The following is a 26,863-nucleotide window of genomic DNA, read 5'->3' as shown; positions in this document are numbered from 1 at the left end:
TTTTTTTTTTTTTTTTTTTGCTTCTTCCTTTTCCTTCTTCCTTCCTTCCTCCTTCCTTTCCCTTTCTTCCCCTTCTTCCTTCTTCTTCCTCCGAAATCTGGGGAATGTTTTTTTTTTCTTTCTTCTTCTTCTTCTTCTTCTTCTTCCTCAAAAAAAAAAAAAAAAAAACACTTTCATCTTCCCCCAAATTCGAAGGAAGAAGAAGAAGAACGAAGAAGGGGAAGGAAGAAGGAGAAGAAGAGGGAAGAAAAAAAAAAATTGAATCTGCGCAGATTCGAAGGAAGAAGAAGAAGAAGAAGAAGAAGGAAGGAGGAAAGAGAAAGAAGAAGAAGAAGAAGAGGAAGAAGAAGAGGAAGAAAAGATAAAAGTGTTTTTTTTTTTTTTTTTGAGGAAGAAGAAGAAGAAGAAGGAGGAAGAAGAAGAAAGAAAGAAAAAAAAAAAAACAAACTTCCCCAGATTTCGGAGGAAGAAGAAGAAGAAGAAGAAGGAGAAGGAAGAAGAAGGAAGAAGGGGAAGGAAGAAGGAGGAAGAAGAAGAAAGAAAAAAAAAAAAAACATTCCCTAGATTTCGGAGGAAGAAGAAGGAAGAAGAAGGAAGAAGGGGAAGAAAGGGAAAGGAAGGAGGAAGGAAGGAAGAAGGAAAAGGGAGAAGCAAAAAAAAAAAAAAAAACAGAAAGTTGCAGTCGGAGGAAGAAGAAGAAGAAGGAAGAAGAAGAAAAGAAAAGAAAGAAAAAAAAAAAACGTGGATGACACGTGGCGCCCAGTCAGTGCGCCACTTCACAGTTAACGAAAAACTTAACAGTTTGACTAACGGATGTATGAGACTGTCCCAAAATTTACACTTTAGGTATGACTCTGAGACGAAAAAAATATGATGTACTAAATGTTGAAAACCACGAAACATGAGGGTAGTAAACAGTCTTTTACCCTAATAAGTTAATAACACGGCCAATACAAGTGTGATCTGCTGGTTTTTTCTTTCAAACTAGCTAGCTTAGCAAGATTCTGTAGCTTTTTAGATTCTCAATTTCACACACTATGATGAGTACTAATGTTCTCCTGCTTTTTCATGGCCTTATGATTCCTCAAGGTTTTGTTTGGCGTACCCACAAAGACCTGGTTAAAAGAACAGAAATCAAACTTAAGTTAACAGTTGTAAACAATTTCTTCGCTGCTTCCTTAATTCTCTCTCTCTAAATGTTATCAAATTTACCGATTTCAATTGGTTATGAGCATTTGAAGTTCTAAGATCTTGACTCCCCTTCGCTTGTGTGTGTGTATATATATATAATAAAAAAATTAAAAAAAAAAACTCTAAACTTCAACAAAACATTGACGTCTTGAGACATGTCAAATAAGCTTTTGGCTTTCTAACGTGATGAGGAACCTACAACGCGCTATTGTTGGCAATGACTAATCATATATAGTGTCATTAGATTATTAAAACTCATTAGTTTAAAGAATACTTAATCCAATCGTTGTGGTACAATACAGATGGAGTGACATATCACTTTAGCTTGGTTTATTTTGCATGTGGTTTGAGAAGCCTCCACATTTTCTTTGGTGGCTTGAGTTTTGATTGTTCATCATTCAGGGTTCGGAACTCTCCCTTTTTTTATATTGTAGGGTACCAATATTTTGTTGAACAATATATCACAACGCTAGAATGCTCTAAGAAACCCTAGAATCGACTTGATCTTCAACACCAACACCAAAGAGGTGTATTTATACGTCCAAAACATAAGGCAAACCCTAGTAGGACTTAACATTCAAGGAGGAAATAAAAGAAACGGTTAACAAAGTTCCAGAAGTATCCCAAAATTTTAAATGTTGTTTTGGGATGGTAAAGAAGGAGTTTGGCCAAACTTGCCTCTGATTCACAAGCCAAGCCAATGCGTATTGGTCCTCGCGTCATTCTCTTCCAAACGACATGTATTATGCATGATTCTGACACCGATCTACCATACCTACATCCCATAAGCCTTGTTGCCAACTTTGCATCATTCAAGCTGCTCTTCAATCTTCTCAACCATCTATTCTACATCAGTTTTTATGTTTCACATCGCAATATTTTATTGAATCGGCTTTGAATTTTTTATTTTTGTTTATGTAGTTCAACATCACTCTTAACTCTCCTCAGTTTCATGTCATTCAACAAGAAATATCATATCTTTTACATAAAAAAATTAGAAGGAAAAGAAAATGACAATTGTAATCAACATCCAAGCAACAGCTCATGCAAACGCTAAACTATGAGACAACATTTTATCCACTTAAAAATTATATTTTTGGTTGGTTTTAACAACCAATCGAATTAAATTAGTTCTTCAAATTTCTTGTATTCCAATTGAACTTATTCCTCAGCAACCAATATTGGAGCTAGCATTTCTTTATGGAGCTTCCTCCAATCAAATTGAAAGACTAGATCAAAAGTTAATTCGCGTACAAAAATATATGAAAATTAAAGGCATGCACATCTTGTATGTAATGTATAATGTACTTTCTTTTAATTAGTTTGTAATAATTAATAATTTTGTATAATAAACGACACCCATCTTGACAAAGAGAAGATAATTGATAAGAACAAGAACAGTGGAATTCATAAAAAAGTACGAGAAAACCCGAATGTTTAATATTGAATAATTGATAAGATATGATATCAATCGTAATGTATAATGTAACTTAATCCTAGAAGCCCTATGAATCAAAAAATTAATAGAAAAAAGAAATAATAAAATACCAAAAACATCCGTAAATCTTAAAATCTTAATAAAACATTGTAGACGAGAGTATGTGGTTGAAAACCCCCATATATTACGGCAAAGAGTTAAGTTTGATGTGTGTCCCCATTTTCGCCCAAGTGAAGCCGTACATGCCCAAGTCAGACGCCTAAACCATCTGTAAATCCAACTTATGCCTTTCGACTTGATCTTCAGTCAACTCCCCATCTGATCTTTATCAAATAATGTATTATTGGGAAATGTATGTTCATTTCAATTGCAATAAGATTACATTTGAGTAATGAATAGCTGCTTCCTTCATAATAATGTAACCGTGTTTCTTTTATCAATAGGAACAAGAAGAGAGATTTTAATTTGAAATATATTCTAAGAGGTATCTACTGACTGGACCTATTTACTTATAAGCAACAGAAATTAGTATCATTTTCTTTTGTTGACAATGCGGCGTGAGCCTGAAAGAAAAAAAAAAGATTACATAAGAGTATCACGAGACTCTAGTTATATCTATAACTAGCAACCGACAACAAGAAGGAGAAGCTTACTAAAAAAAGATTGGACCCCAACTGCATGACAAACTCAAACGAGTCAAATCATCAGCAACAAAATTATTTTCATTATAAATAGGACAGTTTTTACAAGACCAACTTTGATTATTAAGTTTCATGCATTTACTAAAATATAAGTAAGAGAATCATTTCACTTATTCACTTTCTCTTACGTTTACTTACACATAAGAAGTAAAAAAAGTATAAGCTTTCTCTTAAAATCCGTAATCAAATACTTACAAATAAAAAAAATCAGATGACCCGAGGGAGTAGTTAATTTGGTTCTTTTTTCTTACGTCTCCTACTATTGTGTTGCGTTGTTTCTCGAAGGAATAATAATTTTACTGGGAATCAAAGGACGGTGTTTAAAGAGTGAATTATCAGAAACATAAGGCTAACACTTTACCCTTCAACACATTTAAAAAAAATTTATATTGATATCAAAACCGTAAAGAAAAATTCGTTTTGCCCACTGCTTTCCTGAAACAATTATCCCATTCCCACCCAATATTTTACATCGTTGGTGATGCATACGTGTTGTTAATTTTTATTTTATGGAGAATAAGTATAGAATTAGAACCTAAACCCAAATTAATAAAAGTTAATCACTAAACAACTGGTGTATGCATTAGAGAATTATACCCCGAGCCACATCACTCCCTCCTACTTTGAGTTGACTAACATTATTTATACTTTTAATTATATTATTATACAGGTGGCTCCTATTTAACACATTAAAATGACGATTAATTTGTAGCTTTTTTTTTTTTTTTAAATTTGGCAAACCGATTAATTTGTAGCTTAGCTAGCTACCTACTCACACATTTTCATGTAATTAACAGATCATGTCACTCTTAATTACACTTAATTTCCATGAAATTAACAGATCATGCCCTCCTAAGTAGCACAAGAGGCACATTTAATTGTTGGTATATGAAACCCAGAAAACTTGGTGTCGATCAATTCTTTCTATATGGTCCCTCCTAGCGCTAAGAGCATCTTTGTTGTCCAGAAAAAAAAAAAGCTAAGAGCATCTCTAATAAGAGTCCCTATTTAGGGATTCCCATCACCATCTTTAAGGACTCATTTAGGAGCTTTAGAGGAATATTAGAGTCTTTATAAAAATATTGTCTGAAATGGTAATTCCTTAGAATATAATCCCTAAATATAGGAACTAAAATATTAAAAAATTATTATTCATTTCATTAAAATATGATAAACATTGATAAAAATTAAAAACCATCTCCACCATTGATTTTTCAAAAATAAAAAAAATAAAAAAAGCAAATGAGAAGCTGCCCCACTTGGATGGGTTCAAAAAACAAGGAAAAAAAAATAAAGAGCAGCATTTCCCACTCAAAATTAATATAGAATCTACTATTTAAGTCTTTATATATAGTCCTCATATTTGAGAATTCATATCCGTCAAGTTTTTATGTATTGAGATATTTTGAGAACTTCAATTCGGGCCCATTAGAAATCATTTGTCTGTATATTTAAGGAATATACAATTGTAAGGATTCCATTTAGGGTCTCCATTAAAGATGCTTTAAAACCCTTCTTATTTTTCAATTAAAGAATATTCAAAGACAGTAAATCCACACTATAAGACATTACTTCCGCCCAGGACAATTCACCAAAAATCTACATGTGTTTTTCCCTCCATTGAAGTCATAAGAAAACCCTATACAACCCTTGGTTGCTTTAGTTTTCTCCCACCACTATAAAATCCCCAAGCTCTCATCTCTTCTGCTTAGGCGGTAATCATTCAGCTTCAAAAACTTCATTTTCTCATAAAACCCACAGTTTTCCTCCGCAACCGTATTTTTTTTGAAAAGAATGGGAAGCTAGTACAAGATATACCTAGAGAGAAAACCCATCTATATAACCATCACCATTCACTTACAACCCTTTTTTATTCCATAGGAGAGTTTCGAATCCTAATCCTACTCCTACCGATCGATCACCCGAACTACCTTGCCGGTAGGGTAATCCCAGTGGCTTGCATCTGTCTGTGGTTCTCTCATCTCTCTTTAATACTCTACATCAAGAAGTTTTTGCAAGCCATTTTTTATCCAACAATTCGCCGCGTTTATTGTAATTGAAGGTAACGTGGTCCAAAAAGCTATGTGGGGTATTTTGTCAATTTTGTTGTGAGGACTGCGTTACATGTGTAACTTTGAATATAATGTTTCCATGAAGTGAATTCTCACCTGTGTTTATGGGTCAACCTTGCAGATTTCAATTAATAACAAAATGAGAATTCTCATGTCTGCCTGCAAACAAGTAGTACAGCCGATGGTGAGCTTCCATGGCCCCGCGCTCACCAACATCAACATGGATCCATTTTTCCGGAGAAAAGATAAGGTTGTGATCGTAATGGGAGCCACCGGGACTGGCAAGTCCCGGCTTGCCATAGACCTCGCAATGCATTATCCGGCGGAGATTATAAACTCGGACAAAATGCAAGTCTACAAAGGCTTGGACATCGTCACCAACAAAGTCACTGAGGAAGAGTGTAAAGGCATACCCCACCATTTGATAGGCAAATTCGATCCCAACTCAAATTTTACTGCCAATGATTTCAAGAACCATGCATCGTTGGCCATCGAATCCATCTTGGAGCGTGACAGACTCCCGATCATTGCGGGTGGTTCGAATTCGTACATTGAAGCCTTGGTGGATAAACACTCGGAGTTTCGAATGAAGTACGAGTGTTGCTTTCTTTGGGTTGATGTGGCCATCCCTGTGCTCCACTCTTTCGTGTCGAAGAGAGTGGATCGGATGGTGAAGGTGGGTTTGGTGGACGAGGTGAGGAAAATGTTTGACTCTACAACTGAAGCAGAATATACGAATGGAATCAGGCAAGCCATAGGCGTGCCTGAAATGCATGAGTATTTACACTGTGAAGCGAGTGGTAGTAACGATGATGAAACCCAAGAGAGGCTTCTTCAAGCAGCAATTTCTAAAATCAAGGAAAATACTTGCATTTTGGCGTATCGCCAATTGCAAAAGATCCGCCGGCTGCAAGCTCGGCGGGGTTGGAACATGCACCGCCTTGATGCCACGGAAGTGTTCTTAAAGCACCAAGGGGAGGCGGATCAAGCATGGGAAAAATTCGTGGCAACACCCGCCACGCGGATGGTGGATAAGTTCCTTTTGAACCCAATTCCCTCCATTCTTCCGACAGAGGCCATCATCACGCCACCGCGATTCTTTCCACGTCTATGCCGACAGTGGCTGCCGCAACACGGTAACTAGAGGAAGTAGGTCTTGGCCTAAACATAGAATCTCCATTATCGCTCTAATCTGGTCGGCCATCTCTGCAGTAAAAAGGAAAAAAATCTTAAGAAGAAAAATATAGTTAGAAACGTTGCTGTCACTGTCAGGTGGTTAAGTAAGGGAACCGGATCCTCTCTAGATCCATATATTGTGAGCCTGCTAAGCAGGTGATCTAATCCGTTGAAATTTGATTTAATAGCTACAATTATTATAATTTTTAGAGAACTCCCTGTTTATAATCGTTAGATCAAATTTCAACGATCCGGATTGTTTGCTCAATATGCTCAATTTTATTGGAACTGGAGAGAATCCGGTTCCGTTGAAAGTACCTTTACATCTTTGGGTGGCGGTAAAGTGGGAAGCATTTTGGAAATCCGTCCTGGCTGCTTTGAAGTGCTTTCTTACAGTCCGTTTGTCCGTACGAACCACGCTGTGCGGTGCACCTGCGTCAAATCATCATGAATCATGAGTTGCTAAATAGGCTGTGGGGGTCCATATATTAGGGCCCATTACTTTCTCGTGTATGAAGTAAATATATGAGAGTAAGTAGAGAGTGGTGTCTTTTTGACCTTTTGTGTACCGTTTTTACACCATGGGAGATGATGAGCTCTTTGCTCTTTTTATTTTACATGTATATTGCTAATTTCCTATCGTATATATGCGATTGGGAATTGGAAAAAAAAAGGAATAGGTGTGTGCGCATTTGGTTCGTCCATCCACATTCTAATTTCTAAAGTTGAGTATACGTAACTACTTAGTACTACAGTCTAATAACGTTCCTTTTCACTTGTAAGTGAGAGTTCTTATGTTCGATTATCACCAAAACTAAATCCAATTACAAAGTTCAAACGAATTAGATATGTTTGACATGAAAATTAAAGATATTAATTAAAATCTGTATTGATTGTGTAATTAATGTACAATTTTCGTGAAGATTTTCAAGTGCACACAAAAACCGAATACGTTAAAGTCACATAAAACAATGATATTTGATTAAAAATGAGATAATTGTTGAACGACTCTATAAAAGTATAGGTCTAGAATTTAGAGATTAAGCTTAATACGTAAAATCATTAAATTTAAATAATGAAGTTCGACCCATTAATTAGATTGATAAATCCGAATATATTGAGCTATATTTTGAATAATCTCAAGTATATGTGTGTTCGTTGTTACATATTTGTGAGAAATTTACCATGATACTCAACGTATCAGTAACTAATTACTCACATGAACATAATTAACTTGTACGCATGCACGTAATTCATCCTAGCATATATATATATATACAGGGAGCTTAAGGGGAGGGATCCCCATTTTTTCAAAAAAAATGGGGACACGCTCCCCACCGTTAGATTGACTTTAATGAAATTGTGTGATTGAGATTAAAACACAGGCCATAGAATCTCAACCACAAGATTTCATTTAATTCAAATCCAACGGTGGGAAGCGTGTCCCCATTTTTTTGAAAAAATGGGGATCCCTCCCCTTAAGCAATTCCTATATATATATATCGACTCATGGTTATCTGGGAAAAGTGAACAACTATATATTTATGTATGTAGAATCTATTGTAAGATGCACACATCATTAGCACGGTTGAATAAGGTTCTTAAGATTATCCCTTCTACCTTATCAAGTGTAGAATCATGACCAATAACCTTCTTGGACAACAGATCCAAAGGTGAAAGAACCTGCAACGTGCATGCATGGAAGGGACACAAAAGCCTCTTTATTTGATGGAAGTAAATATGCTGTAATTGACAAATTTTAACATCTAGCTTTGAGCTGTGATTATATTTTGGAACTAACCTGTTCCTAATTGCTAAATTACAATTGGGAATCTTTGAAATTAAAGGGACAGCAAGGAAAGCTGCTGTAATTGGTAGGGTCGTCTATCCAAGATCCCTTGTCGTTTCATGCAAAAATGATTCCAAATTCCAACTATGCAGTTTTATATATAATTAATATGGATTGGCCTTTATACCCACTCAGCACAGGCACTCACTCACCACCTCTTATGTTAAAAGAGAATTTTCAAATATTTTGCACTCAAAATTCTCTGTGACTTTTCTGCAATCCATTTCATTTGTTGATACTTAGCAAAATAATTTATCTTCTCAATAAGAAAATAAAAAATTAAAGATATATTAAGTAAGAAAATCACGTTTCACTTAAGCTTCATTGCAACGTCATAATGAGGGTTAAAATCAACTTTATTAAACGGGAAGAAAGAGTTGGGGCTTAATTTTTCATGTATGGCAATGAGAGGGTGCCAAAACGGAAAATGTAATTTGCTTTTTAGATGAAAAGCCTAGAGAGGCCAATTGGACATTTTTTTTAACAAACGATATTATCTACATTAGGAGGGGTGTCTTAGCCTTACAATGGGTTAGCAATAATATGGTTCAAACTCGCATTTGGCGAGAATCAAACCTAAGATCTCTCAGTTACAAGTGAAGAGGAATACCACTAAACCGTAGTACTAAGTGACAATTGATCATATTTTTAAGTACAACATATATTTTACATTAAAGAAAGGGGAAAATTGGTCATACTTTTTGATATTTCTCGAGAATGAATAATCGAATCTAAAAATTGTGGAAGAATAATATTATGGGATTACTAATAGTTAATTAATTTAATCGGTGTTACTTAAAATTCTGATTGTGTGGTTACTAAATGTTTTTATGATATTAACTGAATCGTTATGTTTATTAAAAATATGGTGATATCATTTTTCACTTGTAAGTATGAGGTTTTATATTTAAATCTTGTAAATCACAGTTTCAATACAATTGATTACATCTTATTCTCAAACTCTCCATTCTTTAATATATTTTATATTGTTATATCATAAAACTTAGGAGATAGTATTAAAAAAAACTCTATGGTGTCCATATATATTCTCTATAAGGGTATGCTATCCACACACCCATTTTTACTTCTCACACATCCCTTGTTAATTTCTGTCCGTTGATCTTCTTCAATTTATCCGACCGTCGAAAACTAAAAAGATGTGAGAGAAGTAAAAAGGGGTGTGTGGATATCACACCCCTTCTCTATATATACAAACCTATGCCTTACGTACTTGACATCATCAAACCTCTACTCTTTTGATCAAAGACTTTAAGCAACTGAATGTTTGAACTTTGAAGACATAGCTACACCAATCTAGGGTTTGCCAAGTGAATGGTATGCACAAACCTTTAGTTTAGTTTTGTTTTTTCTTTCTTTTTTCTCTGTTTTCTCAGAAAGACAAAACGAAGTTAAGATCGTGAACGTAGCACTACTCCTTCTATCTTGTTATACTTTAGTCGATTTCTAATGCAAGAAAAAGTTAACTTTGATTGGAATGGTAAACAAATTCCCGTTGTCTTCAACGATGCCTAACACCGCCCGTTCGACTCATCTGTTAATTTGTACTAAACAAGGACAATAGAAAGAACAGACAAATGTGGCAGCTATCTATTTGCTTAGAATCTTAAGTTGTCATATATAGTCGGGTACACATAAAAGGACAGTCCACTCTACGGTAGTGTGAGGGTTGTCATGCCACTGCTATCACAATTAAATGCTCACGGGTTTTTCTTTTTCCTTTTCATTCTTCTGATCGTGTTTTTAGGGTTTCTTTCCAATTTTTCTGGTTTATTCCGATCCCTCCACTTTTAATCAACAAGTTTGTTTGAACTTGCAAGTTGCAAAGTGACATGAACCACAATATACATGTTTGAAATATCAATTTACAGTGCGCTAGAGCTAGGGTTTTACCAAAATGGCGTGTTTGTATTTTTGGTAGTCGGCCGTGTTACAAACTTTTTGCTGTCGTAACATGAATATCGTTAGTTGGTCGAATGTCGTAAAGAGAAATATCAATTAATGTTACATCCGATCTTTTATTGTGTTTCCTTTGTTATGTTTTCTCGATTGAAGTGGTAGACCTAAAAAACAAATATCATCCATGGTCCTTTAAAGTACAAGGCAATTATTGAGTGAACCATGCATGCCCAATCCTATAATATTCGAAGCCCGTGTTGGCCCTGAGTATTTAGGAGCTTTGTGCAAGACATAGATGGAGGTCCTTTAATTTTTTTTAATGTTTTTTTTTTTTTTTTGAATTGTTTTTATCTATAAAATTAATATATTACAAGTTATTGCAATGAAAATGAGTTGTTTGATTGGCCGGTTTTTTTTTTTTCCTTACCTTCAAGGTCCTGAGTTCGATACATGTTAGATGTGTTTTTATTATCTCATTTTTAAGTTTGCAAATTTGCAAAAACTTAAAAAATTAACAAAGCAATATCATCGGGATTCGAACCCAGCACATAGGTTACAAGGTTTAAGAACTAAACCGATAGCACTAGAACCATAGATATGATTGTCCTTTGCTTCTAATATATTTTATATGCATCTGTATACATGTAATGAAAATTTGACGGTCTTCCGAATCGGAAGCCATGTGCGGTGGCACCTTTCGCACATCTCAAGGCCGGCTCTGTTCGAAGCATAGCACATGCAATCAAAATTGACTTGCTAGTATATTATGGCACTTTTAGATTAAAAAACGCAAGCCAACCACAAGTTCCTATGGACACCTGCAGTGTTGAATGAAGATAATGCCTCACATGAAACAAAAAACAATTGCAATTTGCGAGTATCTGAAAAGAAAAGAAACCTGCCAAGAACGCTGTCTTGGTCAACTTGAATCAATCGAACCCTACATTTCCAACCCTATTCAAAAAGAAAAATCTATAATCCCCTCTTGACTCTTGTACTCTTTTAATTCGTTTTGGCAACTTGTTTCTACTTGTTTTCGATCCGTAGTTTCTTGGAAATTTAGGTCATTTTTGTTTGATCCTCATGTCTGTTTGCTGGCGGTGGCATTTGTTTTTGAGTAATACTAAGTATATTAAATGTTTAAATTAAATTTGCAAACTAAATGGTGTGTTACCAATTAAAAATAAGCACGTTAATCAACATTTAAGTAGTAACCCAATTATCAATTTTCATGTCATTTAGTTTGCAAAATTTTGTCCACAAATTTAGTCTTTCTAGCATTACCCTCTATTTTTATGGCTTGAGCACCAAGTTTTTGTAGTCTTGTATATGTATTTGGGTATTAGGGTTGGTCTGGTTTGCTGTCGTTAGCAAGTGATATAAAAGCTTCTGTGTACAACTCAGAAACGCGTAGCCATGATCGAATGAGAGAGAGAGTTGATGCATTTTTAATATCAAGTTACTTATAATTGTCATTATTTATTGTTAGTGGGAAATTAAGATGATTGTCATTATTTGTTGTTATTGGAAAATTAAAATGTATTCTTTTAACCTTTCATTTTATGTATCTCTTGTAACTCTTTTATTGCTAATTTGTGTTTATTGCTCTATTCGCTAAGGTTGGTTTAAACCTATAATTAGTAGCATTTTTTTTCATCATATTTTTATTTATTATCCTACTGCTACTACCCAATTTCTTCTACATCAATTATTCCCCATTCTTCCGTCTTTTTGTTTTTACTTACTAACCAAAGAAGAGTGTTCCTGTAGTGGAGCTTTGAACTCTTCCTTTTGTGTAGATAGGTTTGAGTCACACAATGATTCAGTTGGGCTGTTGTATCTTGGGGGGGGGACGTCAAGTCAAATGATATAATGTTGCATTGGTTAGTGGATTTTCTCAACTACAGTGGGCTTGAATATCCTTCAAGAGAGCGATATACATGCGCCTCAGCCTAATTGTCTACGTGCTTCTTAGAAGAATATTATAATTTCCTTGGAACTTTTTCTAACAGAGAGCAATAAAACACGGTTTTTGGCTAGGGTTGTCGGGATTTCTGCTTGGGCTATAAATAAAAAATAAGGCCTGTTATGGGACCTATCTATTTTTATTTATGCAAAAATCGCATGACTTTGGCCCACCAACTTTGAAGTTCAAACCAAGGCTCGAACAATCATCTCATTTCTCTATAACATGTCTGGGGGCACGAACACGGTTTACTCTGAGAGTGTTTGCCATGCATACAACTAGAGCCTGAAATATCTTACCCCTTAAATGCATACATATGCGTCGTCAACACGCTGACATCATTACCGCGATTGTGCGCCTCAAGAAACATGCATACTGGAGCTCGAAATATCACATCTCATTTATAAAATCAAGTCTTTACGACCCATGAATCAGACCCACCTTTTGTTCTTTTCAAAAACTTTTGGAGATCGAACCAGATGATCGAATTTTGTGAAGAGATTCACCCAAACTTTGTAACCATATTGACTCATCAATACAAATTTACTATTACACGTGTTATTTTTTTTAATTATTTGCAGGAATGTTTGCGTTAAAGGTTCATCCATGTCGAATTCTTTTCTTTTTCTTCTATCAGGGGAAAAGTGTATGATGTTTTTTTGGTGAAATAATAACTCCCTAAAATCTAATTGAATCCAAAATCCCATACACAGGGTTAAATACATTATAATCTAATTATCATATACTCCTTTTTCATTGAGAAACTTACTTAGGACTCGTTTGACAAGTGGTTTTAAATGATTGAAAACGCTTTAGATAAAATGTTTTTGGAACCAACCTTAGTAAAAATGCAAGTTAATTCTAAAAGAACACTTGAAGTGTTTTAAACAAAAAACAAAAAACTGATGCTTTTATCAGGAAACACTTCAAATACTTTTAAAACCCAAAAATATTTTTTATAAAATTGCTTTCCGTCATTTAAAAAGACTTGCTAAGCCATCCTTACTCACAAGGAAAATGAAAAGCCCAAGCCATATTTTCAGACTTGGGTTTCGTGGTGGTAATACACAATAAGCAAACCCAGGAGCCCTGACAACCATAATGCAGCCCACAATTTATTTTTAACTTTACTCACATGGCGATTAGGCCCAAATAATCTGGACTTTGAACCTACGTGGACAGTCCGAGTTGCTATATTTGTACAATCTGGTCCACCTAAAGACGTGCCGAAAGCTCCCCTCGGAATTTGGCAAGTCACTCAATATATGCAGAAAATGCATGCATGAATTAATGCATGTCTCTTACTTTGTCTAGCTACGTTCATATGTTTAAGGTTGCTGAAAACCCTAACATGTACCTGTTTACATGGATATTTAATGTTGGGTTTAGTACAATTGAAAGCTCAAGAATGCGAAAAACAGAAAGGGGTTGTGCTTGGACAGTTGGAAGTCCAGAAGGAATTTAAAATTATCTTTGACAACGAATAGGCAGCAAGCCTATGTGAGAAATGACAAGTGACAGAGGTGTTAGCCTTATAAGGTTATACAATTAAAACACAAACGAAGGAGTGACTGACCTGATTCCAATGGTAGTTATTGAATATGCAGCAGCCATGCAAGCAAGACGTGATCGATAAAACTCCAATCTTTATGTTTGCCGTGACAAACAGAAAACACCAACTCTTCTGTAAACTCCTAGCTTTATGACAATGCTCTATGGGAAGCCTTAGTTGTCGTCTCTAGGGTTAGCAGGGACCGGTGTTTATATATAGGCTAAAAGCTAGGGTTTCCTTCCATAAAGGAAACCTAAACTTACTTTATTAGCCTCCAAGTCAAGTATCATAATCATATTCAATTAAGGATTCCATCAATCCTATTTCCAATATAAGACACCTTATATAGGATTGATATCTTTAAGAGATCAAATCACAATTAACATTATTCTCCAATATTACATTCCTATTACATGTAGTAGACCACTTAAAGGTTGATTTATATTGGATAAATCCAACAAGAGGGCAACTCACCCTCAGCAAAAAACACTTTTTCAAAGTTGATAATGACTCATCGTGCTCTGGAAGCCATCACCAAAAGGGAAGGCTTGGACAATCGGGCTAGAAAAGTCTACAAAAGCCATGAAAGGCACGAGAAAAAAAACGCTCTCTCAACCAATCAATCAAGCAACTCTCAGTTCACTCAACAACAAAAATAGAAAAAGCTCTAGTTTGTTCATCCCTTATCCCTTTCAAATTGTAGGTCCATTGTAGAAAGTTCTCTTTCGTCTAGGTGTAGAAGCTCTGCTACCATTTCCCTTGTTGTAGTTCCCTTTAGTAAACCTTGTTTATATTTACTTTTCCAAGATTTCAATCACTGTCAATACAAGGAGAGGTGTCTGCAAGAGGATGAACCTTACCCTACAAGGTTGTAATCTTGACCGAATCTCTTTTATTTGTATTTATGTAGAATAAATTTGTTATTTCTATATCTTTAATTAAACTTCATGTCAACTAATTCTGTTCCAAGTTTTAATTAATCATGTTAAACTAATTACTCTTGTTTCCTTGCCATCGGCCTAAGCTAATAATTAAGGAATTAATGTAAATGACCTTGAACTCCTTTGTGAACGAACATATGATGTTATAAATGAAAGTCCTTGATCAAAAGGCAAGAAAAGAGCTTAATGCAGACTTAACCTATATGTGAACAATCCCAATAATACAAGAGGTTAAAGTGACTTGTAGCGTAAGAAGTCGATTAATTGAACAATCAAGTAAACAATCTACTAGAAAAAAAGAACAGTGGCATGCTCATATCCATGTTAGTTTCGATTGTGAGCTTTAAAGCCTAATAAAGGCCCCACAAAGGCACCATTCAAACTAACAATAAACGTATATTGCAGAAGACTAAGCAACAAACCTTGCCCGACAAGCAAGACAATAAGAGTCATGCGAGGGACAGATCTAGCCCGAACATAATTTTGGCACGTTCAGTGGGACCTCTAGCTTGTAATATTGCATGCCAAAACAAAGGAATGATCGAATGTTTAGGTGGAAGGTGGAATTCGGACAGTCTTTTTGCCTGGCGAAAACATACATGACAGATCAGCTAGGGGATTTTCCTTCCTTAGTCAGTCCTAGGATCATAGAAAACCCAACTTATTCTTTTGAGAAGTCTGAAGGAAAGGTGACTAATGAAGACTTGAAAGCTATTATGATACATGTATTAAGGAGTATGGAGAAAATCTCCTTAGAGACCAGAGATGAGGTTATCAGGCTATGTTCTTTGACAGGAAAACTAAAGAGAAAATTGGAGTTGGAATACTCTTCACCAGGGGAGGAAGCTGCCAACCTTGGAGGTCCAATGTTGGATCTAGAGAAGGAACCTTTTCTTCCCCAGTTTCCTTTGTTGGGGAAGAAAGAAGATAAAGGGAAGAGGAATGAACAAACAGGAACTAGCAACCAAACAGAAGTCAGAGACGAGCCATAAGAGTTGCGCTTGCCAGACCCCTTGTCACTATTATTAGAGGTCAATAAGCTATGAGGGCTAGATGTGATAAAACTTGGCATGCCCAATCCATGTGAGGGCCCTAGTACTAGAAGCTTGCCTGTTGATGGAAAGAAACCTCCACCCTATCGACCGTCACCATTTGTTAATAAGGGAGGATAAGCGAATTGGAGGTAGCTTGATGCAATGAAAGAACCTTTCTCGGGCATATATTATGGCCTAAAGTGGGGAAATTCCTTTTCCCAAAGAATAATGTGGCCAATCAGCAACTTAGGAATGAGCTAGCAAAGCTAAGGAGAATGGGGATACAAAATGCTCAACCTTAAGCCTGCCCAATGTTCAAAATCACCTACCAGAAGCCTTATTTAGCATATATGGATCCCTTTTAATTTCAAGATGCCTGTTTTTCCAACCTTCAGTGGGGAAAATTGCAATGTGTCTTTCAGAGATCACATTTTCAAATTCTTAAAGTATTTATGGCTTTTGAAGACAACCCCAACTGCAAATTAAGGTTGTTCATGAACACTTTGGTAGGATTGGCTTCCTAATGGTATTCTTTGTTGCTTCCTAATTCCATTGCTAATTAAGGGCAGATGAAGATGGCTTTTCACAAACAATTTTATAGAGTAGAGCCAGAAATGACCATCAATGATTTTGTAGAAGTAAAGCTGTATGAACATGAGTCTACAAGGGACTTCATAATGAGATTCAGGAAGACCAGGATGAGGTGACAGTTCTTTATCAATCATGCTTAACTTATAACAATTGCGCAAAAGGCTTTAAGGTTGCCTATGAGGAAGAAATTTCATGATGTACAATTTAATTAGCTTCAAGAGTTAGTGATTGCAATGACTAAGTATGAGAAGTTGCTAATAAAAGAACAGCAAGTGAAGCATTCCTTTAAAACACTCCCATTTTATAAAAATAAAGCGCTAATACATCAAGTAAAGTTTGAAGGTATGGAAAAAGGGGAAAGTAATGATGGCTTGGGTGAAGGAATAGAGCTGTGTGCTGCAGAGATGACTAATCATTTCAAGCCTTTGATAGTGAAACATTTAGTTCAACCAATTAAAGATTAGAAGATCGTGATGAATGATGGGGGATTTGTTGTTATCAATCCACCAAAATATTAATCATATTCTTTCAACTTAACCAAGGCTGTTGACATCTATGAAGAGATGGTGAGGGCCCGAGTCATCTTGCCGGACATTACCAAGAAGATGCCTAAGCCTGAAGAATTAAGGGGAAAAAAGTATTGCAAGATTCATTATACTTTCAAACACTCTATCACTAATTGTGTGCATTTCAGACTGTATCTAAGACTTGATAGTCAAGAGGAAGTTATTGCTATAGGGTTTAGAGACTGTACCAAGAAGATGACTAAACCCTTATTGCTATAAAAGTCTCAAGCCAACATGATGATTGACACGGATTCATTTCCCGAAACCCTAATTAATATGATAAACCTTAATTGGGTAGAGAGGATAAAAGGGAAAGCTACCATGAATATAAGATGAGAAATGAGAGATACAAATAGACCTACGAAAGGTAGTAGGAGGTTGCTCGATAGGCCTTAAGCAACTGTGATCAAGGGAATAATATTGCATAGTAAGTGCCAATGCGAATGTGAGTTAGAGGTGCCAGCACCAGGTACCATTATTGACTAAGAATTAGCTAAAAGGAAGGAGAGAAAAGAACAAAAAGTCCTCTACCAGTCACATAAAGGAACATGAGCCCAAAGCCACTAGTCACAAAAGTAAATTCAGCTCGACTTGGCTGAAAATGGTATGTAGTAGGAAATTATGGAAGACATGCGAGAGAAGTGGGGGCATAGATGATAAGAAGGATGCAGAGATAGCACAAAGCACATATGAATTCATTACAAATCCATATTGTGTCATAAAGCTCTATGAATGTTAAGATTGAAAAGTTTGTTTAGGGTAGTGAAAGGCAGCTGAGCTGGAGAAATAGAAAGGAGATGGAGAAGGCTAACAACAAGATTGTGGGAGGAGCAGAACATGTTCCTTAGATACATCACCCCAGGGAAATACATGGTATTAAGAAGAATGCAAAAAATTATGATTATGATACCTACACCAGGTTGGAACCCAGAGCCTATTCGTTTTGGAATCATATCTCTGAAAGAAGGGTACCTCCACCACCACTGGAGGGTATTCATTTTGGGACTCCAAAATAGCTACTTGATTTCAACACAGTGGAAGAAGAGGAATCACCCGAGTTAATGTTAAACTAAGAAGCCCAAGCTTGGATGGATCAGTTTCTATGCCAAATTGGAGATAAGAAAGAGGGAGCACCTGGACCTTGCAACTTTCATGTTAACATGACTTATGTATTGTCCTCTATGTTTTGTGTTGAACCAGATAAACCAATCGTCATGCAAGCAGATTATTTGTCACAAGAACCAATGATGGCCATTGTGAACCTTGAAAAGACTAGCAAAGAAGAGCCGAAGGTTGTCATCTTGCCCGACCCTTTGCAAAAGATGCCCGAAAGAATCTATACTCATGAAATAGTGTTCAGAAAGCCAAATTTGTCATCGGCAAACCATTTAAAACCCATTTATGTGACAACTTACTTGGAAATGGTTCATTTCAAAAGAATATTGATAGATAGAGAGGCAACAGTCAATGTGTTACCACTTAAGCAGATAAAGAGGCTTGCCAGAAGTGAAGAAGACTTTATCCCAATAGTCCTCACTGTGTCTAGTTTTTTTAGGGGCTATTACTAAAACACATGGTATATTGTCTTTAGAAGTGGATATGGGGTCCAAGAAGATCCTGATGGCATTTTTTGTAGTATACAATAATTCCACTTATAGGGCTTTATTGGGAAGAGATTGGATACACCAAAGCTTGTCCATACCATTTACGCTACATCAACAAATTGTTGTTTACCATGAGCTAACTATTGTCGGGCAAGGGTTCTGGGAAATAGTGGAGGCCGAATCATTACCATTTTCCCCACTGCCAATATTGCTGAGGCCAACTTTTACAACCCTAATGGCAGAGTGGGAGGAAGGAAGTTCTGGCACAAAAGATAGTTAAGAAGGAAAGTTTTTTTGAAGAGTGTATAGGAATTGTTGTACACATGGTATAATGTATATATGACCTAGATTGGCCTGATAATATGCCCGAAGCCCCAATGACGATGGAGTTTTTGTCTACAGAGCCCGACAAGCCAACACCAGAAGTCCAATACCCCTTAGAAATAATTAATTTAGAGAATGAGGAGGATTTAAGGCCAATACAACTTAATAGCTTACTAGAACTTATAATAGTTGATCTTTTGCATAAGTTCAAAGATTGTTTTACGTGGCATTATAATGAGATGCCATGATTAGACTCTGAGTTAGTAGAACATAGAATCCTATAAAAGAAGGTACAAGGTGATGAAACAAACCCTAAGAAGGATGTCAAGATAGAAGAGAAGGTTAAAGAAGAGATTGAGAAACTTGTGAAAATAGGCTTTATTAAACCTGTAAAGTATGTAGAATGGTTGTCAAACATTGTACATGTATTGAAAGTTTTAACTAATGCCATTTGATGTTGCGTGGATTATAGAAACATTAATGAAGCAACGCCTAAAGACGAATACCCTATACCCATGGTTGACCTGTCCATTGATGTAGTAGCAAAACACAAAGTGTTATCTTTCATGGATGAAAATGCTGGATATAATCAGATAAAAATGGTTAAAGAGGACATACATAAGATGGCATTCAGGTGTCCTAGATATGTAGGGGCTTAGGAATATGTTGTGATGCCATTTGGGTTGAAAAATGATGGTGCTACATATCAAAGGGCAATGAATGCTATCTTTCATGACCTTATCTGGCATAGCATGGAGGTATACATTGATGACATTGTGGTGAAGTCTAAAACTGAGGAGCAATACTTAGAGGATCTTAGACAAGCTTTACTAAGAATGAGAACCCACAAATTGAAAATGTGCCTTTAAAGTCAAATTAGGCAACTTTTTAGGGTTCTTAGTTCATCGAAGAGACTTGGAAGTGGACAAGAATAAAGCCAAAGCCATAATAGAGTCATATGCACCTACCAACAAAGTATAATTGCAAAGATTGCTGGGAAAGATTAATTTCTTGAGGGGATTCATTGCTAACATGGTGGGCAAGATCCAACCCCTATCTCATTTGCTAAGGCTAAAGAATCAAGACAAGTTTGAGTGGGGCCCTCAACATCAAGAAGCCTTTGATAAAGTAAAAGCCTACATGGTATCCCCTCAGGTGCTCATGCCTCCCCAGAGGAGGAATGTAACGCCCCGCACCGAAATATTTATTTCGGAAAATAATATTGGTGATAGGCTTCTAAACACTTGTTTATTTAACTACCATTGATCCCGACTCTTTAATTAAATTCCTTAATCCCACACATGATCTATAACCATAATTATTTTATCCACATATATGATTATATTTTCAAATTATCATATTTTACTCTCTTAGGTCAACATTTTCAACTAAAGAATTAATTCTCGATTAGTAAGGCTGCATCTAACCCTGTTAGACTGCCTACGTACCCTTGAGAGGGATCAAGCCTTTTGTAGTTCACATTTCCATTTTCAAACTCATTTCCGAAAAACATTCAAGTGACTAACAATCACTAACTAGGTTCGAACAACGGAATCACACCAAATACATATTAAATATGGATTCAGAATATCGAAATTAGTATAAAAAGACGACATCGGCTTACTGGTAACGTGCCGCCACACATGCCGTCCTGACTTGCCAAAAAATTCAATTATCTCCAAAAATTACCAAATTTTATAGAAATGTAGTTCTCGATGAATGGAATAAGTCTTATACCTGTGGCTATGGCCAATTTGGCCGGGAAAAGCTTCAATTGCCCTTGAACCCGCCAGAAACCCTAGAAATGGGTGACTTTGATCTGTCACCTCCGGTGCTCCGCCGCCCCCAAACTTGTTTGGGTTTTGTTCCTGAGGTTAGGGGAAGCTTATTGATGGTGGTGATTGGATGTACCACCTTCAAAAATGATGGATTGCCGCCGTGGAACCATCGCACCCACTGGTGCGGTTCTTTGTGTACCCGAGCCAAATTCCATCAATTCTTGGATGAAATTGGTAGAGGGAAGAATTGGAAATGTTTTCCAGGTGGTGAAGGGCTTCAATTTACCGGAAATTGACTGGGAATCCACCAGGATTCATGGCCTCCGTTGGTCGGGTTATACGGGTCAAGAGACCCAGTTTCTTTTCCTTCTCATTTTCTCTTTCTCTCATTTCCCTCCTTTTCTCCCCTTTGATTGGGCAGTCTCCGACCCTTTTCTCTCATTTCTCTTCTCTCCTTATCATCTTAGCCATTCATCTTTCTCTTTTCTCTTTATTTCCTTTCATCCTAGCCAAACAAGTGGCACAACCCATTGCTCCAGATTTTCTGGAGCCTTCTAGAGTGAAGATTAAATTTACAAAAATATCCCTAACTTTAAACATTAATAACTCTTGTTATAATTCCGTTTCATAAACGGTTTGTGCCTACACGCTTATGAGGTCAAGCTCTATCCAAATATATCAATAAATACGATAAAATATATTAGGATAAAATACGTCCTCGTATAATTACGTTAAGCCAACTAGGGCATTTTTGTCTTTTTAACTTATCGATAGAAATATCCACCGTAATTATAAATACGTCGTAATTATGAATACGGCTACAAAATACTTATTTTAATATTCAAATCTAGGAACGGATTTTTCACATTTTCCCATTGAAATTTCCTTAACCATTTATTGATTTATTTTCCTATTTCCTTCACATATTCATAAACATAAATAATTAATTTATATAATTAAAATTTTCAGGGTATGACAAGGAAACCTTTAAAGCTTTACATTTCAGCATCCGAGAAGTCTATAGGGAGTTTATTGTCACAAAATAATGAAGGAGGGAAATAACAAGCAGTGTACTATCTTAGTAGAATCCTTACTAAGGTAGAAACAAGATACACCTCCTGTTGAAAAGCTATGTTTAACTTTGTATTTCATTGCTAGCAAGTTGAGACATTACATGATGCCTTGCCATACTCACATAATTGCTAAGACTAATGTGATCAAATACATGTCCAAACCTATGTTGATTAGGAGATTTGGGAAATGGATTCTGACATTATCAGAGTTCAGTTTCCAATATGTGCCTCAAAGGGTTGTGAATGGGCAAGCAATTGCAGACTTTTTGACAAAACACCAAGAACTAAAAGAAGAGTTGATTAATATTCCTGGTACTTTGGAAGTTGCAAGTATATGGCTTCCACTAATAGAAGGAAGCTCGGGCAAAGAGGTTTGGGTCCAACAAAAGATAAAAAGGTTATCTAGTCTCTGGATCATTCCATGGAAGCTATATTTTGATGGATCATGCACATAACAGGCTGCAGGCACATGGATAGTCATTGTCAATCCACAAGGTGCTCACCATTGTTATTCATTTTTCTTGGATTATGAAGTTATCACCAACAACAGAGCATAATACGAAGCATTAATCATTAGCTTAAAGATTATGATATAATTAAAGCTAGAAGAATTAGAGGTCTTTGGAGATTCAGAGTTGGTGATTAATCAATTAAATGGAGAATACAAGTGCAAACATATCACAATGGCAGGGTATTACATGGCTGTTACTCAATTATTAGCATATCGGGAAAGTGAAGTCACAATTAATCATATTCCTAGGGAGTTGAATTTGGCTGCAAATGAGATGGCACAACTAGCCTCCGAAGCACATGACTAGAGAGAAGCACTCGAAATAAAAGTGAAGATATATCAAGAAGCCTTCATTCGATCTTTGAGGGAGGATTCAATTTGGATGTAATGACAGAAGAGCCTAAGATTGAAGATTGGAGGTCACCCATCATTCAGTATTTAGGAAATCCTTCTCTCCCTACTTGCAAGAAAACCAGACAATAGACAACTAAGTTTGTTATGTGGGAAGGAATTCTGCTAAGAAAAACCCCATATGAGCTTATGTTAAATGCTTGGGTCTAGAAGAGTCAATGAGAGTGATGGCTGAGATACATAAGGGAATTTGTGGAGCTTACCAGGCAGGAATAAAAATGAGATGGTTGCTAAGAAGATATGGTTATTTTTAGCCAAATATGGATAAAGATTGTAAAGTTTATGCTAGAGGATGTGAAGAATGCCAAAGACATGGTCCTTTACAATATACCCCATCAATGCATTTGAATTTGGTTGTGAAGTCATGGGCTTTTAGATGATGGGTTATGGATTTCATCGAGCAAATATATCCAGTTTCCAGTAAAGGGCACACCTTTATAATTGTGGCAACTGATTACTTTACCAAATGGGTGGGAGTTTCAGCTATAAAAACTATCAATCCAACTATTATCAAGAGATTTATTAAGACCAAGATCCTACATAGATATGGGGTGCCCGTAGTCATTGTCACAGATAGATGACTATCATTTGTTTTGAAAGATGTAGAAGAGTTTGTGAAGAAGTTCAAGTTAAAGATGATCCAATCCAGCCTGTATTACCCTTAGTCTAATGGTTAAGCAGAGGCTAGCAACAAAATTTTAATCAATATCACTAAGAAAATGGTTGCAGATAGCCTAGAGAAATGGCATGAGAAATTGGAAGATACTCTTTGGGCTCACAGAACTTTAAAAAGGGCAGGAGAAACTACTCCTTATGCATTAACATTCGGGCAAGATGCATTGCTTTCTATGGAAATCAATGTAAGCTTTTTGAGAATACATAACCAAATTGATATACACGGTGATAAGTTTATACAGGCCATGTGTCAAGGGATAGAAGATTTGGATGTTGCCCGCAATGAGGCCCTGAACAAGATTCAAGAAGGAAAAAAGGTTGTTGCCCGAGCTTATAATAAAAGGGTAAAATTGAAGTCTTTTGAAGAGGGAGAGTTGGTGTGGAAAACAGTTCTACCATTAGGAGCACAAGTTAGAGGATTTGGAAAGTGGAGTCCTACTTGGGAAGACCACTTTATGATTATCAAAGTCTTAGACAAGAGGGCATATTACTTGGCATATCTATAAGGAGATCCACAAAAACATCCAATCAATGTTAAGTTCTTGAAGAAGTATCACCCAACTCTTTGGGGTGTTAGAGGCTGTTATATTGATGAAGTTTGACACTTAGAGTGGTTTTCCAAAGATTCCTTGCATATTTAAAAAAATAATAATTGCTTTTGGGTAAAATGACAAGCAATTATAAATAAGTAAATAAAGTAGTAGAACAATGGAATGTCTTTTTATTTAATGATTGTGAAAATATAGAAGGTAAGATTTGTTTCACAGATTTACATCCTTGGCCAGAGCAACTATTCTAGAATTATGGTGAAGATGAGACTTGGCTCTTCTAGAGCTGTGTTGTTATTGGCTAGCTGAGCTTCTAATTTTTCCATTTTCTGGTTCACTTTCTTCGCCTCCTCTATTTTCTTGTAAAGTTTGTTAGAGAAGGTCATTTGCTTAGCCTTCAAAGCAGAAAATTGTTCCTCCAATTTTTGAATTTCTCTTGCCACCACCACGATCATATCTTCTATGCCCGACCTCTCTTCTACAAGTTGTTGAAGGTTAGTGGAAGTCCGAGCATGCTTATCTTTGTAGCACCTCACCCAATTGGCCTGCCTCTTAGCCCTAAGATGTTGATCCCTCAAAGCCTTCAGATTCTCAAAGAATGAGAAGAATGACTCATATTACACCTTGGTCATTTGCTTGGACTCAGTTAGAGCTTTCTCAGCATCTTAAAGTGCCTTAAGACTGAATGAGGCAGAAAAGTCCCTCTGCATCCATTCTCTAAAAATCTTGCGTTGATCTTGAATGTGTTGAGACTTAGAATGGCACATTGGGGATCTCAACTTAGTCCTGATTTGCCCGAACTCTTTAATTATTTCGGTTAATAAGGCTATGGCTGGGAGATAAGCCAACGGAGGGGGCATGACACCAACACCATTTGAAACAACAGCAGTAGTGGCAATATCATCAGCAGTAGCAGATGAGAAATAAGATCTGGTAGCAGCCACCTTCCTAGGCCTAAGGATGGGAATCCCTGAAGCTCCAGTAGCTTGAGGAGGTCGAAGAGGAACCACTTTACTCATAGCGGGCTAAGAATGCCTAAACCCTCGCCAGATACCTATTAGATGCAAAAGGAATAAGTTAAAGAGCTAACTTTAAGCTGAAATTAAAAAAAAAATAATGAGAGAATGGGGACAAGTTATCGAGTTAAGTATACTTTAGTTGAGCCTTGAGCCATGGTTGGAAGGTTTTTTAATGTAGTTGCTTTTGGAAGGGATGGTTAGTTTGATGGGGATAGAGCAGGGGAAGCTCTAGGACTAGTCACCTCGGAGATGACTGGTATCTCAGGGACTATTGGTTCGTTAACAGCTGGTGTAGGAAACTTGGTAGCTTTTGGAAGAGGTGAAGACTGACAGAGACAAAGTTTAAAGCACCAGGTCAAAAAAAAAAAAAAAAAGGATCTTCAAATGAAAAGCACTTAAAAGAAGAAATTACAAAGGTGCTATCATCTTCTACAAAATGAAAAAACTATCCAGTTACAGGGTTAAATTGAGAAGTGAGATTCACTGTTATGGCTGGAGGAACTTAAGAGGGAGATGCAGTAGGTGTTTGCTGAGTTGCAGGAGTTGGAGTGATTTTCCTTGTCTAAAAATAGCAAAAGTCAGGTTAGAGATTGGATCTTAAGAATTTAAAAAGTGACAAGTTTTGAGAAAAAGAATGTACCTTTGAAGGCTTGACCCGAAGAGGAGAAACATGTACAGGTCGGGATGGAGGTGAAGAGAGCTTTTCCTGGGAGATTCCTTCTGCCTTGGAAGCTTGCTTTAAAAAAAAAAAAACTAATTGGAGTTAGTATATGAGGGTTAAAAACTGAAGAGGAAATAGATATTAAGTGTTCAAATAGTGACTACCTTCAGTTCCTTCAAAATCTTGGACATAACTTCCTTGTCACTTTGATGCCCCTCCTCACTGACCTTCATTTCTTTGGAAGGAGAGTCAAGCTTTTTACTAGCAGCAGTCTTAATCATAAGGAAAAATGAAATGAGTATGATATCTATGAGAAGTGAGCAGAGTGGGAAAATTTAAGGATTGAGTGCTTACTGGTAGACTTATGTTTCTTCCTGCCCACTTCAGCTGGAAGAGCAACAAGAGATTGTGCATTTTGAGAAGTCTGTGACCTTGTTATTATCTTGGTTGGAGTAACTTGGGGGTAGGAGCATCATGCCTATCCTTAGACCTCTTCTCGAGCTCTGAATTAGATGACTCAACCACCTTGGGATTAGCCCAACGAGATGTTCTAGTTTCTACCTCAGGTTCAGCCTCTATCTCAGATTCACTAAACATCTTATAGATGTTTTCAGCTTCTCCAAGAGTTTGGCTCGGCCCTGCCCCTTGTCTAGTAGCTTCAATGGTGGCTTCTTGTAAAATTAGGGCATCATTAGCCTTTTCTTATTCTTGCCCGACGACTGTTTCGTTAGGGTTGCTTTGAGTTGTAAAATGAAGAAAATAAGATTAGCATTGATAAAGATCATATAATTAAAGGAAGGGAGTAGAAAGATGAGTTACTTATTAACATAAGTTGGTTTTTCTCGTTGATAGCCTCCTTCCAACTCTCAAATTCTTCTTTTTTAGGGACAAACTTGAAGAAAACTTGCCCAAATAGCCTGTCATGAGATTTTATAATGTCCTCGCCAGATTTGTTAGACTACTTGGCTTCCCACCAAGTTGTAAATAGAGTAGTACATTCAAAGTTAAGGGTGGTTCATCACTTCTAGGCTGCACCTGCTTGCCCGAAATGTGGCCTTAGAAGGGGATTGAGGCGGATAAGAAGTTCGACACTGAAGCGAATCAAAGAAAGAAACTGGATAGCCTGCCTGAATCCCATTTGTCTACCACGCAAGTTTGGGTGGTAGACCTCTAACCTGCGTTCATAGCCTGCTCGGTCACTCATTACTCCCCAAGCTAAATCTCTTTGTTGGATGCAGCTTATGAACTTTTTCTTACAGAATCAG

The 26,863-nt window shown here is 36.5% G+C and overlaps 1 protein-coding gene across 2 annotated transcripts; it reads left to right on the top strand.

Annotated features, from left to right (window-relative positions):
• Positions 1-5,051: 5,051 nt before the first annotated feature.
• On the top strand, positions 5,052-7,195 carry LOC103403839 (adenylate isopentenyltransferase 5, chloroplastic). Of its 2 annotated transcripts, XM_070814927.1 has the most exons (2): positions 5,052-5,392; positions 5,524-7,195. In XM_070814927.1, exon 2 carries the CDS (start codon positions 5,542-5,544, stop codon positions 6,544-6,546), a length of 1,005 nt encoding a protein of 334 aa, XP_070671028.1. In that variant the 5' UTR covers positions 5,052-5,392; positions 5,524-5,541; the 3' UTR covers positions 6,547-7,195. The 2 variants fall into 2 exon arrangements, with proteins under 2 accessions (XP_070671028.1, NP_001315661.1); NM_001328732.1 differs by lacking the exon at positions 5,052-5,392 and having other exon boundaries at positions 5,542-6,546.
• The last annotated feature ends 19,668 nt before the right edge of the window (positions 7,196-26,863 follow it).

The sequence above is a fragment of the Malus domestica genome, chromosome 16 (assembly GCF_042453785.1).
Source record: "Malus domestica chromosome 16, GDT2T_hap1".
NCBI classification, from domain to species: Eukaryota; Viridiplantae; Streptophyta; class Magnoliopsida; order Rosales; family Rosaceae; genus Malus; species Malus domestica.
The sequence above is the reverse complement of the archived record's forward strand: the minus strand, read 5'-3'. Positions and strand labels throughout refer to the sequence as shown.

Excerpts from the sequence above, each read along its gene's own strand:
- LOC103403839 (XM_070814927.1), top strand. The coding sequence starts at position 5,542 with ATGAGAATTCTCATGTCTGCCTGCAAACAAGTAGTACAGCCGATGGTG.